The 14,820-nt window shown below is 50.3% G+C and overlaps 1 protein-coding gene across 3 annotated transcripts in view; it reads left to right on the forward strand.

Annotated features, from left to right (window-relative positions):
- The window catches only part of FRMD3 (FERM domain containing 3), a 270,211-nt gene that overhangs the window by 207,378 nt on the left and 48,013 nt on the right, over positions 1 to 14,820 (forward strand). For all 3 annotated transcript variants that reach the window (XM_036261444.1, XM_036261445.1, XM_036261446.1), the window contains 2 exons: positions 8,640 to 8,714; positions 8,988 to 9,056. In XM_036261444.1, the coding sequence (XP_036117337.1) occupies positions 8,640 to 8,714; positions 8,988 to 9,056 (144 nt within the window). The remainder of the gene's footprint in view (positions 1 to 8,639; positions 8,715 to 8,987; positions 9,057 to 14,820) is intronic.

Raw genomic sequence — 14,820 nt, forward strand, 5'->3', positions numbered from 1 at the left:
CACTACTAATTTTAGAACACTTTTATCAACCCAAAAGAAACCCTGTACTCATTTATAGCCTTTCTTCACCTCCCCCTCTCCCTAGACCTTGTCAATCACTAATCTACCTTCTATGTGTATGGACTTGCCTGCTCTGCACATTTCCTGTAAATAGAATCATAAACCTCTGTGGCCTTTTGTGGCCAACTTCTTTCACTTAGGTAATGTTTTCAAGGTTTATCCATGTTGTAGCATGTATCAGTACTTCATTTCTTCTTATGGCTGAATAATATTCCATTGTTTAGATATACCACATTTTGTTTGTTTATTCATAGGTTGATGGACATTTGGGTTGTTCTCTGTTCTCTGTTTTTAGGTATTATGAATAATGTTGCTATGAATATCCATATAAATTTATTTTCTGTCAATAGTTCTCTTAGGTTTATACCTGGGAGTGTAATTGTGGGGTCATAGGTAACTCTGTATTTAAATTTTTGAGAAACTGACACACTCTTTTTGGCGACTAAGATTTTGGAACTCTTCTGCTCCTCTGTTCATGAAATCATCTGCTTCCTGTCAAATAATAATTGAGAGATATTTAGTTAGTTATTTTGAATGAATATTTTCTTGCAAATGAGGGAGTTAGAGTCTTGAAACAAAACAAAATACATTATGACATTATTTTATTGTAGATTTTAACATCTGATTAGATCTGATCTTGCTGAGGGTAGGATCTAGGTTCTGTTTATCTTTATATTTCCTAAAGACCCCAGGCATTCTAAAAACATTTACTGGATCAAATTGATAAAGCATAGTTCCTGTGTCAGAAGATTCATAGTTCATGATAGAGGCTAAAAGGGAAATGCAAATAAAATGCTAGAGAGGAGTCAGGAGGAGGGGGAAGTCTTACTGGGGGGGGGGGTAGAGAACATTCTGAGTAGGGGACCATGGTGGGAAGTGGGCGACATATACTGAGAGGATGAGCAGTTACACTTGGCTGGAGCAGAGCATAGATGAATGAAATACAAAGGGAGGTGATGAGGGGCCAGGAGATCTTGGGGCCAGATACAGAGGGCTCAGCCACCATGGAGGAGATGTCAGAGGAGCGCTAGGTGGGGTTGATCTCTACTGACCCACAGACAAGTGTAAGGGGGGATGGAAGGGGAGAACACCCCGCAGACGGGCTTTGAGAGCCAACCCAGTAAGCCCTCTTTGGAAGCAGCACATCCTTGAAGATCCTCTAGTGCAGTCACGGGATCTCTGTCAAGGAATAGCTGAAGATATTAATCGGTTCTTTTGCACACATGCTGTTTCATCCTGTGTGAGGGGTTCAGATAGTAGATGGAGTCAACTATAAGTCAAAAAACAACTGAACAGAGGAGAGACAAAGGAGAGGAGAGAAGAAACTGCAGTCTGAGGATCTGTTTTGCACATTTTGAGGTACAGTCATTAGCTGGCAGCTGGCAAGGTCAGTCTGACAGTTCTGTCATTGAAGGGGCCAACTAGGCATCTCAGAGAAGCCAGTCCAGTCATCTGGGAAGGCTTCGGAAGACGCGGGAGGTGGCTGTGAGCTCAGTGGCACTGTCCAGAGTTATCCGAGTCTCTGCATCAGCTCCTCTGCTATCGTTAGGCCAGGCTACCCCTCCTCTCTCTTATTGGAACTTCTAATCCCCAATATTTGTACTGATCTGAGAGTTCCCCAGAACCTTTTGTTCCTCCATGATCCTGTCACCATCCCTGTTCCTGGGGAAGAAGGAAAGAGTGCTTGTTATGAGACAGCTGTGCGACCTTGGACAGGTCTCCGGCCTCAGCCTTGTCATCTGTAGAATGGAGCGACTGGACTCGCGCTTTGCTTGTCTCACGGTGGCCTGGTGTTAAGGAGCGTGGGCTTTGAACCTCGACTCTGTCGCTTCCTAGCAGTGTGGCCTGGAACAAAGCCCTTGAATGCTTTGAGCCTCATGTTCGTTTTTCGTCTGTAAAATGTGATTGGTAACACCTGCCTCGCAGTGCTTTTCTGCCAGGCACAGGGACCATCTATAAATGGTAGCGGCTGTGACTGCCACTGCTACCCGCTCCACGAACGATGGACGTTTTCTGAGTGCCAGTGGACTGCAGAGCCCAGTCCATCGGATTCTGAAGGGCTCTGATTCTGTTAACCTCAGGGTGGCTGCCTGCTTCTTCCACGGCGCCGTCCTCTTCCCAGGCACAGGCCCTGGCCCCACTTCCAGCCCCGTCTGCCTGGCACAGCGCTCGAATGGTTTTGGCTGGCACAGCAAGACCCGGGTCTTGTTTCCTGGGTTGGGGGTGGTGTGTCCCTCCTTTTCACTTCACCTGCCATGGGAACAGGGAGGCCTGGTGGCCAAGAATTCCCAAGTGTGCTTTCAGCTCATGAATGTGCTACTAGTCGTCAGCTGGCCCGGGGCCACTGATCCGGTTTGAAAGCCCTGGCTCTGAACTCTGCTGCCTGGGAACAGAGCCCAGAAGTAGAAACTCTGATTTTCCCTCCTGCTTCAAGTCCCACAGGATCCCTGACACAGACTTAGTCACATTTCAGAGCTCCCTTGATGCCATGTGTTTTCTGGGTGCTCTATCCCCTGAGCCCCAGAGCTCGCCACTGCAGGGTGCTGGTGCCCTGAGAGCACCCTGCGCTCGCCGGAGGGTTCCGCGGTCACTGGGGTTTCCGCACCTGCTTTGTGCCGTGCACTGTGCTGGCCCTGGGGACACGGCGGAGGCTCCGATGAGACTCTGCCCCACCGCTGTTGGCCCCGTTGTGTGCAGGGGATACAGGCAGTCCCTCCGCAGCTCTTGCTCGGAGGTCGGTGTGCATTTCGTCAGAGGACAGTTACACTCGGTAGAAACGGCCCCAGAGGAGCTCCCTGCACCAGCGCCCCTCACACTTTGATGAGCACACAGATCACCTGCAGGTCCTGGGAGCCTGGGGCTCTGATTCAGGGGGTCTGGGCGGGGCACAGGAGTCCACATTTCTAGTAAGTTCCTGGGGATGCTGGACTGCAGGCCCTGGACCACCCCTCGAGGATGAGGTTCCAAGCCAGAGGTTCTCAGCCCTGACTGCACATGGACTCACCTGGGAGCTTTTGAACACACCTACGCCGTGGGCCTCCCCCAGACCCAGCTCAGTGAGAATCTGGATCCACACAAAGCGTGTCTAGGAATGTCCACAGCGGCGTTATTCAGAGCAGCTAAAAAGTGGAAAACCCCGATGCCCATCAACCGATGCAAGGATAGAGGGACAGTGAGTGCAATGGAATATAACTCAGCGTGAGAGGAATGAAGCACTGATTCCCGCTACAGCACGGACGGACCTTGGAAACATTACGCTAAATGAGAGGCCAGTCAGAAAATACTACATGTTATAAGATCCCATTTATATGAAATGTCCAAAATAGTCAAATCCATAGAGACAGAAGGTAGATTAGTAATTGTGCAGAATGGGTGGAAGGGAAACCGGAAGTGATTGTCCGTGGCTACGGGACAATTCTTTTGGGGTTGATGAAAATGTTTTTTGATGAATATTTAAATAAAAATTTTTTTTCTTTATTGATTTTGGAGAGAGAGGAAGGGAGAAGGAATGATAGAAATATGGATGAGAGAGAACATCTATTGGCTACTTCCTGCATGACCCCCACTGGGGATCGGGCCCACAACCTGGACATGTGCCCTGAACTGGGAATCAAACCAGTGACCTCTTGGTGCATGGGGTCGACGCTCAACCACTGAGCCACACCGACTGGGCTTGATGAATATTTTTAACTTTGTGAATTATACTCAGTGCCACTGAAATATACAGTCTGAAAGGGTAAACCTTATGGTTTGTGAATTATGACTCAATAAAGCTGTTATTGGAAAAAGTCAGAATTGGAATGAGGCTGTCTCGATGCTGGCAGTAATAAAAACTTTCCAGATGGTGTGAGCGGGCATTGTGGGGTTAAGTGCTCAAATGGACTGATTCTCATAGTAGGGTCCCTGGACCAGCATCAGCACATCCTGGGAGCTTGTTAGAAACACAATCTTGGGCTGAACCCCAGACTTACTGAACCAGAAACATGTGTTTTCTAAAGCCTGATGCCCCCCTGAAGACTGAAAATCTGCATGGCTAACGCATTATCTTAAAAATACAGTTAGACCTGGGTTTACAGCCTGGTCTTTGCGACTTTTATCATGTGACCATGGTTAAGTGACTTAACCCCTCTGTGCCTCCGTCTCCTCATGTAAATATGTGATTGCTTTCCCCTTGGAGAGAGTTGTGTGCATGAAATGAATTAGTATGTTTAAGGTGCTTTAAATGGTACATGGCCTGTAGTAGGTGCTCAACAGTAACATGTGTTATTGTTCTGATTACTCCAGAACTTGTAAACTGTGATAAAGAGGGAAATTGTGTTGTTAGTCCTAGAGGTGGCATCTTCGGGCACCACCATTGTCTCCCTAGCACCTGACCTGACCTCCGTGCCCAGCCTCTATAGTAGCAGGTGCCAGAGAGGAGAAGTTAGAAGCCGGGCAGGGGAGTTGTGCTCCTGCAGAGCTATGCCGTGTGCATGATGATACCGACACTTAGTCAACAATTTGCACGTTCTGGGAACTGGACGCATGCCTGGTGCATCTCACACGTTACCCCATTTAAAACACAGCTTCGATGGCAGGGCGGGGCAGGAAAATTCCCTAGTGCCATGCGTCTCTGTGGCTGCCCTGGCAGACCTGGGTGGAGGGGTGAAGAGCTGCAACAGCAGAAAGCTTGGTAGTGACCAAGCCGTCATTTGGACTCAGAGTTGCCAAGTCGGGTGTTGGTAAATTTGGGACTGTCTGAATTTCTCTTGCAGTCAGATGTTGGAGAAGAGTCTGTGCTTCTGCACTGGGGTTTTGATGGGAGGTGAAGGTGGAAATGGGGAGAAGCCAGGTGGAGAAGGAGGCTGGAGGCCAGAGAACCACTGTTTGATGTGGTTGTGTCTTCATTGGCTTCAGTGGGAAGAAGACTTCGGCTCTGGGCTGGACAGGACAGCCCGGGAAACAGCGGTGGCCATGTCAGCTCGAGTTAGAGCATGAGGTCTGAGTACTTCGGGGGTAATCAGAACAATAATACATGTTACTGTTGAGCACCTACTACGGGCCATGTACTATTTAAAGCACCTTAAACATTTTTAAGAGATTTTTAAGATAATGCATTAGCCATGCATTAGCTTTCAGGGTGTTTGATACAATTCCCTGGAATTCCTAAGATTTAGAGAACTGGCTTTGGTAGCTCCATAGTGAGAAGGCAACGGAGAGATTCTGGGAATGGTATTAGGGAGAGGGGCCAGAAACTATTATATAATGAGCAGGTTGTATGCTAGGTGCTTTCAAGTCATTTAATCTCCTTGCATCCTCCTCAGAACTCTATGAATTAGGTATTATAATTGCCCCCACCCTGAAAAATTTGTGGAAAAATTGGGACTCAGAACAACCACATGACTTGACCTAGGTCACAGGACCATAAGCAGGTAGGAACTTAGGCCTCTGCTCTTTCAGGTCCAATGCCACCTCATGGGTCATTTCAGGAGAATACGGGAACTCAGAGTCTCAAAGGCAAGTGGGCAGCCTTTGAATGGCCTCAGGGTGTTTGGTAAAAATACGCCCTCCAGGGACTCTCCCAGACTTGCTGATAGACTCTCTAAGGGCGGAACCTGAGGCCCGGTGTTTGTACCCCCACTCCCGGTGCTGCTGATGCTGCGCCGGGTCAGGAACAAGCCCGCCTTTCCTGCCCCCGTCCCCATCCTCCATCCTGCTGTCCGTCTCCCCGTTCCCAGCGGCTCTGTGCTGTTCAGGCTCTCAGCATAAACTCCTCTGTTAAAATTCCACGCAAGATCTCAGCCCACGCACCCTCGGGAGTCCACCTGGGCACCTGGGAGGGCAGGGGATGGGCAGCAGTGCTCTTAGGGGAGTGTCTCTGAGCCAGTCAAGTGACACATAATCACCAAGGACCCTCAGCTGCCAGAAAAGGGCCTACGCTTTCTTCACTCCCCTCGCCCCGAGCACACAGCTTTCTCTGCAAAATGTGTCTAGTGACCTGCTTTTCTCAAGGCCCTTGGAGGGTTTACGTTCCCTGCAGCATGGAGGCCCCCACCCTCCCGGGTGGAAGGAGAAGGCGGCCTCCTCGAGGTGCCTGGAAGTGGGGGAGCTGAGCTGAACCACCGAAAACTAGGGCCACCCACCTGTCCCCAGGAGAGGGCCGCTGGAGCTGCCGTACTCACTGCACCCTGGGAGCTGCTGGCGTCTTCTACTGTCTGGGCACAGAGTTGAGCTTGAACTTCAGACTTTCCCATTCATGCTCTTAGTCATCTTTTCAGCAGACTACTTTTGCCCCAATGTCCTTAGGAATCTGGATCAGCACTCACAGAAACAACACAAACAATAGGAAACACAGCTATTTCTAAAGGGCTCTCTTCCCTCTGCCGCTGAGGACTTGGGAGCTACAATCCGGCCGAGAAGATGGGGAGGCGGAGGGGTGATGGCCCTTTCCTCAGGCTCCCATGAAATATGTCAGGTCCACCCACAGCTCTCTAGGGTCGGGATGTGGGAGGCAGATGGGCCCAGGTGAGTCCCCACAGGAGGAAGAGGCTTAGCAGGACATGTCCCACGCAGCCAGCTTACTGGGGACTTTTCTCCTCTTTGCTAGGCACGGTCTGTCACCCAGCTCTGGCCAGCAGCCCGGGTCTGTCCCAGGTGTCGGACGGTCTGGGGTGTGGATCTCACATGCTCCCACTTGTCCTCGGGGCTTCTGCTCCATGTTCTCTGGGCTCTGCCTTGGCAGGAGCCCCTCCTCGGCTCTGCTGTCCATCTCTCTCCCTGCTCATCCTCTGTAGCTGGTGGTCTCTGCTGGCCCAGGCTGTTTGCAGAGGTGGGCGGGAGAAGGGGCTTCTGTGCCAGAGACGGTTACTGTAGCTTTCCCGTGTCTGAGGACTAAGACCAACATCCTTAGGCCGAAGGCCAGGTCCTGCTGAATTGGGGAGGTGGTGCGGGTGTGTGTGTGTGTGTGTGTGTGTGTGTGTGTGTAAGAGAGAGAGAGAGAGAGAATAACAACTTGGGGAAGTGCACACAGATCTCCCCTCTAGTTCCTCATGCTGGGTCTTCTGCCCAGAACACTGCCCACCACCTGCCCTGGTTAACACCTTCCCAGCCTTGGGTCTCAGCTCAGATGTCCCTTCCTTAGACTGGCCCCCAGGCTGGATCTGTCCCCCCACCCCACACTCTCTTTGTATCTTTCCCTCACAGCACGCACCACAGCTTGGAATTTACATCTCTCACTTAATTCGCGTGGCTTCCCGATTGATATCCATTTCCCCCCAGACCTTACACTCCGTGAATGTGGAGAACGTGTCTTTCCTGAGCCTCGTGTGGTGCGCGGAGCAGGCTAGGCATTCAGTTAAAATTACTGAGCAAATGAGTGGAGGCTTCGAGAGGCTCGGGGTGGGGACCACTGTCCATGCAGAAACTTCTAGCCGGAGCCCCGGCTGTGTGCACATTTTCGCTCAGAATTATAGAGCATATTGTTCCTATTGTGGGTTTCTTAAATTAGTATTTTTGTGACTATCAATACTTAAAAATGATCCGGAACTCTGGGAGACCATTGTTCCTCACTTGTTGGATCTAATGACATCGGGCTAAGGCCGGCTGATGCGGTGGCACCCTCGGCCATCACAGGAACTTCGTGCCTTGCGTGTGGCCCCTGGCAGCCCGTGTTCTGCAGAGTTTCTCAGAGTTTTGTTGGGATTTACCGGCAGGGCTCAGAGATGCTGGATCAGGGCTCGACGGGGCTTCTTGTTCCTCGTGGACTTACTCCACCAGGGCGGGTCCTTTCCAAGGGCACTGGTTATGGCCACTGAACCAGGGAAATGCTCGGAAGCCAGCGACCACTTCCATGGACATGGGTCCCTGTGCCTCTCCCGGGCAGCACACAGTAGGTATGTTCTTCGTGACACAGTGAGTGACCTGTGGCACCGAGCGGCTATTTCTTGCTGTGGTGTTGGCACAGGCAGGAATGTTCCCCTGTGGCAGGAGCTTGATGGTGCCACGGGACACGGGACACCACCCAGCCTCTCCACGTCTTTACACTGAAATGCTTGTCAGCACTGCCCGTCTTTTTGCAGGTCATGTGTGACCCAGTAATGGATGATGAGACCAAACGTGAGGGTCATGGCCAATATTTATTTATTTTAAAATAATTTTTTCTTTATTGATTTTAGAGAGAGAGAAAGGGAGAGGGAGAGAGAGATAGAAACATCGATGAGAGAGAACATGGATTGGCCGCCTCCTGCAGTCCCCCACTGGGGATCAGGCCCACAACCTGGGCATGTGCCCTGACCGGGGAATTGAACTAACAACCTCTTGGTGCAGGGGTTGGTGCTCAACCACTGAGCTACACCAGCTGGGCATGGCCAGCATTTAAAAAGAATGAAAAGAGAGAACCTAGAAAAGATTAGATTGCAAACACAGTGAAAGCTGACTATTCATTTGTGAAACGTTTCTTTCAGACTTGTGTATGCGCGCGCCAACTCACACAATCAAATGTATTTCTTTCTGGCTATCAAAAATATCTGATAGCTACACCGGACAGCACGTCCTGCTTGGACTTTCCAATGTCACTACCACTGGTTTGTTTTTTCTTAAAGGTATGCCAAGTCCAGTCAGATCAAGACTGTGTCAAGCAGCAAGATCTTTTTCAAAGGAAGCAGATTCCGATATAGGTGGGTACCCATGGTTCCATTTTGACGATGGGGTTGGGGGGAGGGGGCAGACATTTGCATCTGAATGTTTTGCTTATAGATCAGTGCACTTTGGCTTACACCCTTGTTTTGGTCATCCCTTTCCACATTGTCTTCTATGCTCAGGGGCACCCTCAAACTCCATAGGAACTTCCCCTCGGGGAGGGAGAGGTGTGGGTTTCTAGAGCTGGGTCTGACCGTGGTGTGCACACCCCTCCCCTTCAGCTCTGAGTGTCTGCTTTTTGTCTTTTGCAGCGGTAAGGTTGCCAAAGAGGTGGTGGAGGCGAGCTCCAAAATCCAGAGGGAGCCTCCGGAGGTGCACAGGTGAGTGGGTGCCCCCAGGGCTCGGGAGGCTTCTGGGATGGATGGAAGGGTTTAACCATGGCTTTGCCAAATGACAGGAAAGGGTGTCAGGGCCCCGCTGCGGGCTCTCTGCTGGTGTTCAGCCCTGGTCCCGCGTGGCACTGACACTGTCCCGGAACTCCCCCAGACGGACTTGGCGGGGCCGCGGTGTGAGCGCAGCTCAGCCCTGTTTTGAGTTGTTTGCTCTGTAGAGAGTCATTGGCTTGATTGGACCTTGAATGTCACATGAACAAGCAGGATGTGTGGGAGTCAAGTCTGTGTCATCTGTCCTCTTAGAACTGCCCTCTGTCCTGCCTCCGTGTCAGACGTGGCCGGTTCCCATCAGCACCACTCCTCCGGGCTATTTCACACGAGGAGGCAGGGTGCTCCTGTCACGTCGAAGTCTTTATTTGCAATGAATGAGGACTCGTCATTGTTGGTTCAAGGCACAGGTCTTCATTGTGGTGGCTGTATATGCAATTCCTAGGTATTAAATATTTTCTTTGCCTTGTTGAACTTCACACCTCCACAATGTACACAGTCATGGTGTGTCCTAACCCTCAAACATGCTAAACATCTGAAGATGAACATTCTCATCATGATGCTTCCTCCTGTGAGGGCAAGATCATCACAAGCTATGTTCTTTAGGAGGTTTCCACACCCTGGTTGGCACCTGTCCCCCTTACCCTGTCTTTGAACTTGGAGGAGTCTCCCTTAGACTCAGATTAGCCCCATCTCCTCTCCAGGGTGACTGGGTGAGCTGGGTTCCTCTCATCTTGTCCCTGGGGTTGTTGGCCAGGGGAGCTTGTGGTCTCTCGGAAGTGTGGCCAGGCCAGCCTGGGATGGTTGTCCAGATGTCACTTCTCCCTCACACAGGAGCGGACCGCTATTGACACGAGAGCCCATGCAGCTTTGCACAGAGAATCTGCCCTCCCAGGTTTTGGATGACCCAGTGGGAAGTGCCATGTGCAAGTCTACCAGACCAGTCCTTCCTGCTTCTAGAAGCAGAAGAAAACTGTGGGTGCAGGGAGCTGGAGCACCTTGGCCAGGGCCATCTTGGTGCAATACCTGTGAAAGTCTTATAGCCCACCCATCAGTGACAACTGTATTTTATATTATATTTTATTTTTATTATTATTTATTTATGTAGTTTTAAATCCTCACCTGAAGGTACTTTTAGATTTATGTTCAGATAGAGAGGGAAGGAAGGGGGGGGGGGAGAGAGAAAGAGAGAGAGAGGTGAGAGAGACACATCGAATGATTGCTTTCGCACAACCCTGACCAGAGCTGGGGACCAAACTGCAACCGAGGTCCTTGACTTTGACTGGAATCAAACCCATTACTCATTGGTCCATAGGCTGAAGCTCTAACCACTGAGCAAAATCAGCCAAGGCAACAATTGTCTTTTTAAAAAAATAGTTTTTTTTAAAGCTCTTCTTCCTCCTCAAATTGTGGTTACTTAGTGCATCAGAAACAAAGAAGAGGAATTGATAAAACACATCTCTTGAGCTTTTCCAGAATCTTTGGTCTGGAAATGAATGACCTGGGGGATCACCTAGTTTGATGCATCTGTTTTACAGACAGCAGAACTGGTGTCTTGGAGAAAGGAAATGATTTGGCTAAGGTCATACATTTGGGGAGGGGCACACCTAGGACTGTGCTCTCTTCTCTAGCATCTGCCACCCCGAAAGCCTCCTGCATTCTCTCAGCGGCTGGGAGGCAGACGACCTCAGCCGGGCTTGCTTCTTCCAGTCTGAAGCTTCAGTGCTTGACCTTAAAACAAAAAGAAGGAGAATTAATGCTGGGAGTTATCTTGATGACGCAAACACAAAGTAGGCAACCGTTTCCAATGATGAACTTTCAGAGAGACACATTCCAAATTATTCAGCTTTCCAAGAGTCCCATAGTTACAGTCTATGGATGGTTAATGGGATCAGAAAAGAATAAAAAAAAAAAAAAACTTCTCTTTTAAATTGAAGTTTGCATAACTTATGGGCATGCAGGCTTCCTAGATCTGGGCTTCTCAAACCTTCACTTGAGCAGGGATCACCTGGGGACCATGTTAAAACAGACTCTGATTCCCGCATCAGGCACTCTGACGGGCTCCCAGGTGATGGCGGTGTGGCTGGTCCATGTACGGACACTTCGAATAGCCAGGCTCCAGATGATTGATGGTGAAGGGGCTTAAAGAGGCAGACTGGCCTCAATGAAAGCTTTTATTTCTGGACAGGACCCAATCACAGAAGGGTTGGGAAATGAGGCATCAGTCAATGTATAGTTTCCCAGTTCTGGACTCTTCTAAAATGCCCCAGGATATCACTGTACACAGAGACCTCCAGGCCCTCTGGGGACACTGTTTTGCACGCTCCCCCTTTCCCTTTTACTTCCCCCTTTTACGGGTACGTGGAAGCTGATTGCGTTCGCATCCTCAGGACACCTCTCTGGTCCTCTATTCTTTGGCAGCATCTCTCAAGTCTCTGACAATACAAGGAAGAATTCATTTTAATTGATGCTATAGAGCAAGCTGTGGGAGGACGAGGCTTGTGTCTGTCCTGGGCGTCTCCATATCCCCCACACCACCTGACACAGTGGGAAGTCAGTACATATTTGCCGAGTGATTGCATGAACCAGGAGTGTGGGGTGAGGGCAGAACCCCTGAGATGAGGGAGACCCGAGATCGGTCCAACGTGTGGCCCCGGGGCCTGACCCCCAGGAGGCAGCAGCGTGTGGTCGGAGCCACGGGGATGGGCCACTGTTCTTGCTCCTTCCCAGTAGCAGGTTACGTGGTAGGAAATTGTTTCTCTTAAACAATTATTCTATTTTTGAATTGTTTTGTCTTCTTTGATGACGAGAGTAGAGTGATGTGCTCTCTTTCTCTGACGTGTTCAGAGACGGCTGCTATTCTGGAACGGTGACGGCAAGGCGCCAATTAGCTATCCTTCCTCACACTTTCGGTTCTGTTCTTCAAAGAGTGACGAGTTCAGGGGCTGCTCCTGCTGAGATGTGTGTGTCTAGAGAGAGGCAGATGCAGACAGACTGAGAACACTGTCTTGGGATTTTTCTGTTTTTCTCAAAAAGAGAAGATACTCACGCTCATTTTAGTTCACTGATCTTTGCTGACGCAAGGTCCCCACGCAGGGCCCTCCAAACGGGCTACGTGGTGAGAATCACTTGCCCATCTCAGGGGCCTGGGCGCCCAGGGAGGGCCGTGTGAGCCACGTGGGCATAGCAGCCACCCAGGGGCACCCAGAGGTCAGGTGTCATGACTGGGTTCCATTCTTGGCTGTGTTGCCTACCAGCTTGTGGGTCTTGGGTAATTCCCCAAACTTCTCAGATCATCAGTTTAAGTTGACTTGTTATTAAAACGAGATGTATAATATTCCTTTGCCTACCTTCTAGGTTTTATTATGAAGATTGAAATAAAGTGCTTAAAAAATTATAAAGGGAGCCTTGGCTGGTTTGGCTCAGCAGTTAGAGCATTGGCTTGCAGACCAAAGAGTCATGGGTTCGACTCCCAGTCAAGGGCATGTACCTCAGCGGGTTCTATCTCCGGCCCTGGTCAGGGTTATGCAGGAGGCGACCAATCGATGTGTCTCTCTCACATCTATGTTTCTCTCTTTTTCCCTCCCTCTCTCCTGCTCTATCTAAAAAGAAAAAAAGAAAAAAGAAAAATATTCTCTGGTGAGGATTAAAAAAATTATAAAGGGCCATAAAATGTGAGATGGTGTATTATCATTGTCATCATCGTCTCTCACCCAGAAGGGGGGGCTGGAAGCTGTCAGACGCCTTCACGCTGCAGTCTGCTCGGATGCAGAGGCTGAGAGCGGGCCAGCGGCACTTCCTGCAGTCCTTCCTTCAGCGGTGCAGGAGCTCCGTGAGCCTCGTCTCGGTCGCTGTGCTTCAGGCCATCAGCTTTACAAACCAATCTTAGAATCAATACGCCTGCAGTTCCCGATGGAAGCCTTTCTGCCTCAGTAGTTCTTAATGACAGTTTCATCGGGCCCGGAGTACACACACGTGTGGGCTGCCAAGTGGGTCAGGCGTATGTGCAGAGTCAGCTGACAGGTGAGGGTGGAGAAACAGGGCGTGGACCCTCGCCTGGCCTGGGAGACCCCGCCACAGATGCTGTTACCTTAGGCACCCAGGTAAAGGGAGCAGTGGAGCCGATTGGGATGTCGGCACATCCTTAAGGAAACTGCCAGGTGTGGTGACACCTTGGACAGCTGCCAAGGGCAGGACGTGCGGGTAGCAGACGGAGTTCCCCCTCTGGGACTTTGCAGGATCAGTCACACAGAAAGGCAGTGTGGAGCACAGCAAAAGCACAGGACTAGGAATCAGAGGGTCTGGGTTGGAGTCCTGAGTCTGCCCTTCTAAGTATGTTTAGTCAAGTCATAACCTCACCGAGTCTCAATTTCCTCATCTGTAAAGATGGTATTGTTCTTGCCTATTTTACAGGCACATTGAGAAAAACAAATGAGATACAGTGTACACAAGTCACTTTGTAAACTGAAAAAGAGACATTTGAATTCTGGTGTTATATTTATTAGAACAACTGTGCTGACGGGCTCTTGAAGCCTGGATTAGTGGCACCTTTAAAAAGGTTGCAAGAGACCCAGCTGGTGTGGCTCCGATGTTGAGCACAACCTGTGCACCAGGAAGTCACCGGTTTAATTCCCACTCTGGGCCCATGCCCAGAATGTGGGCCAAATCCCCATTGGGAGGCATGCAGGAGGCAGCCAATCGATTTTCTCTCTCATTGATGTTTCTATCTCTTTCTCCCTCTCCCTCTCCCTTCCTCTCTCTCTAAAATCAATAAAGAAAAAAAATTTTTTAAAAAAAAGGTTGCAAGAAGAGAGTTACATAAAAAAACAAAACAACCCCTCCCCCCCAAAACCAAGGCAACCTTGAGTCTGAGGGAGTTGGCAGGGAAGGTGGGAGTCCTGCATTTCGATTCCAATGTTGCTTAGTCTTTCCCTCCAGCTGTCCTCCTGCCGAGGATCAAGGTCTGCATCCCTGGATTCTTGGTGCTCCAGGAAACCCCTCCTTATATCCACCTTTGGGTTTATCTGAGTCTTGTACTTATCAGGGAAGTCATGTTCACCTCTGACCCTGGCCATGGGCCCCTGCTACCTCAAGGCAGCAGGGACCTGTGAGCGTAGGGGCTGAGGCAGTGTCCTCCTGACCACCCAGTGCCAAGCGGGTGCCTGACCCAGCACTCGGCAACTGCCCAGCCACTGCAGGGGCGGGAGGCAAGCCGCAGGATGCTTGATCTCTCCAATTGAGTGTTGGGAGGAGGGTTGATGGGAACAAAAGGCCCTCTATGAAGGTTCACTCCAGGTCTCCTTGTGGCAGATACAGTGATTTCTGGGAGCCAGGACTGCCGCCAGCCCGGCTGGCATGGATGGTCAGAGTTGCTTTGTCAAAGGACGGGCAGGTGGGCTCCTCCGAGCGCAGACAGCTACACGGCTCACACAGACATGGCAACATGCTGTGCTCTGCAGAGCTAGAATCACAGCCAGGAACGACCACAGGCCCAGAGGAAATCCCACGAAAGCTCAAAGACTCAGAACCCTTCACAGGAAAAGAAAAAACTGCTCATGGGAAATTTTAATCTCCCCTCCTTACTCCTTCCTTCCTGTTTTCTCCCTGCAAGGAATCCACATCTCCACTTCTTTCCCTGTCAACGCCCTGTGCTTGCCAGGACTCCCCACAGGTGTCACCTGCCCTGTGAGGGCGTCCCTACTGT

Source organism: Molossus molossus, unplaced genomic scaffold (genome assembly GCF_014108415.1).
Source record: "Molossus molossus isolate mMolMol1 unplaced genomic scaffold, mMolMol1.p scaffold_m16_p_14, whole genome shotgun sequence".
Lineage (NCBI taxonomy): Eukaryota > Metazoa > Chordata > Mammalia > Chiroptera > Molossidae > Molossus > Molossus molossus.